The sequence below is a fragment of the Asparagus officinalis genome, chromosome 3 (assembly GCF_001876935.1).
Source record: "Asparagus officinalis chromosome 3, Aspof.V1, whole genome shotgun sequence".
NCBI classification, from domain to species: Eukaryota; Viridiplantae; Streptophyta; class Magnoliopsida; order Asparagales; family Asparagaceae; genus Asparagus; species Asparagus officinalis.
This window is the reverse complement of record NC_033796.1, coordinates 59,804,046-59,806,059: the sequence shown is the minus strand read 5'-3', so window position 1 is coordinate 59,806,059 and position 2,014 is coordinate 59,804,046. Positions and strand designations below refer to the sequence as shown.

The window sequence follows — 2,014 nt, the reverse complement described above, 5'->3', positions numbered from 1 at the left end:
TGTACTTAGCCCGATAATGGAATGGCTAGCTGTTTTCACGTGGTCTATAGTTTATTTTTGCAAACAAAATATGTGTATTGAAGAAAAAAACATAATCCATATGCATGCGTATCCGAGCCGTGCATTGGCCGTGCATTGTAAAGCAAGTACTTAACCATGAAAATTATGCCCGCAAAGCTAAAGCACTAAAAAAATGATAGAGAAGCGCAAAATGTCAGTTTCTTCTTTCATGTTTTTCCCTTGCATCATGTTAATAAAATTGTCATGTTCCTTTCTTTATATTGTATCACGTAGACTATGAAGCACATATACTTGAATGCTGAAGACACACGTAGCTTGTGCCTGCATAGATACTCCACACTCATATTCTCCAATGCCGGGTGGATCTACAGGCAGCATTTCTATTCATGCATCTTCAAACTTCCTAGAAGTGTACATGTGTATGTGATTGTGATTGGCATCTAAGCCCGCTAACTTTAATTAGTTACCCACTACAACATTTTGTGACATAAGAAGTAACCTAGTGGCATAAACTTTTATATGGTCTATCTTCAAACTCAAGGAGTTTCATCAGATAGGATATCATTACAAAAGCTGATTAGATTATTTGCAATAAGTAATTAATTGCCAAAATAGCAAGCTGACTTCAGACTATCTTTACCATTCATTCTCGCAATTAGATCTTAATCGTTTTACATTTTTCTGAAAAATTTGTTATAGTTAACTCATGTTCTAATCAAGTTTCTATAAAGAACCCCGCATGTCTGGGTTCTCAGGGAACATATAGATCTTCCCTAGCTTCCAAATATCAGTTGAATGAAGCGCAGAGTTTCAACATGTGAGAAGTAATTTCTTGAGGACCTATGAAGTGCAGCTCTAGCAAACATATCCAATCCCTCAACAGAAAGTTTTTGCCATTGTTGATGCCCGTTATGTCTTATTTTTATGAGTTTTGGAAGTTAGATTTCAAAGAACCACTCAATAAGCATAGTTCCAGCTTCTTGAATTAACAACGATCTCACTCTCTGAAGTTGAGTGAGAGATAAATGAAAAAATAACAAAGCATGAAAAATTTCAATGCTCACAGCCAAGAAGTGAGATCCAAACTAACCAGTATTGACATCGGATTGCCAACTGCCCAAAGATTCACCTTGCAATCTTCACCACCAGTAATAAAGACTCTGCATGACTTCTTGCCAATGCTTAAACAGGTCACATCAGATCCATGTGCAACAAATTCCTCTGAATTCTAGGTTAAGAAAATCAATCCTCCAGATGCATAGCACGAGTTAGCATGTATGAAATGTGCATCTAATAAGGAGCTGTCACATTTTTGTACGGTAAATATGTCTTCAGCTTTGCAGGTCAAGCATGAAACTTAGATGGGCACAGGACTTGGATTGGATACATGACAAGGTAAACAAATATCAGCAATTTAGGTTTCAACTTATGTCTGAATCATGTTAATCTTGATACCGCAGTCTAAGAAGTGCTGCAATCATCACCCATTTTCCCCATAGCAACTCTTCCTACGAGGCTACGACTAACAACAATTTGCCAATCATCTCTCATTTGGAGCTATCATTCCAAGCTCTGACTATACAGCATGCGTCCCATGCCAGGTCATGCACACCCACGCCAAAGTCAGAAATGCATCTCTGCATATGCCAAGATTCAATTTTTATTGTCTAGCATTAATTACACAGCTCTTATCTTTGTATAAACATAGACGTGTCGTAGAAGGGAATTTAACAATGGATAGAGAAGAACATAGGCGCAGTTCTCTTTGATGAGTTTGTAAATGGTTTCGTACGTATCTAAACCCAAGGTGATGTTTCTTCGACTCCAATTGTTTGAATGCAAGTCATAATCGACAGCGGGTTCAATCGTCGGCTTAAGGCACTGATAAAGCACCACCCACTGAAGATGGCGGGACGTACGGATAAACTCTTTTCGGTTGGATTATGCCCCCTGTGTTTCCCCCATTTTGGCTGCGATGGAAGTAAATTAACTT

General features: G+C 38.3%; 1 protein-coding gene across 3 annotated transcripts in view; it reads right to left on the bottom strand.

The window, feature by feature from the left end:
- LOC109834208 (katanin p80 WD40 repeat-containing subunit B1 homolog) overlaps positions 1 to 2,014 on the bottom strand; it is a 42,907-nt gene that overhangs the window by 40,174 nt on the left and 719 nt on the right. For all 3 annotated transcript variants that reach the window (XM_020402172.1, XM_020402173.1, XM_020402171.1), the window contains one exon: positions 1,112 to 1,242. In XM_020402172.1, the coding sequence (XP_020257761.1) occupies positions 1,112 to 1,242 (131 nt within the window). The remainder of the gene's footprint in view (positions 1 to 1,111; positions 1,243 to 2,014) is intronic.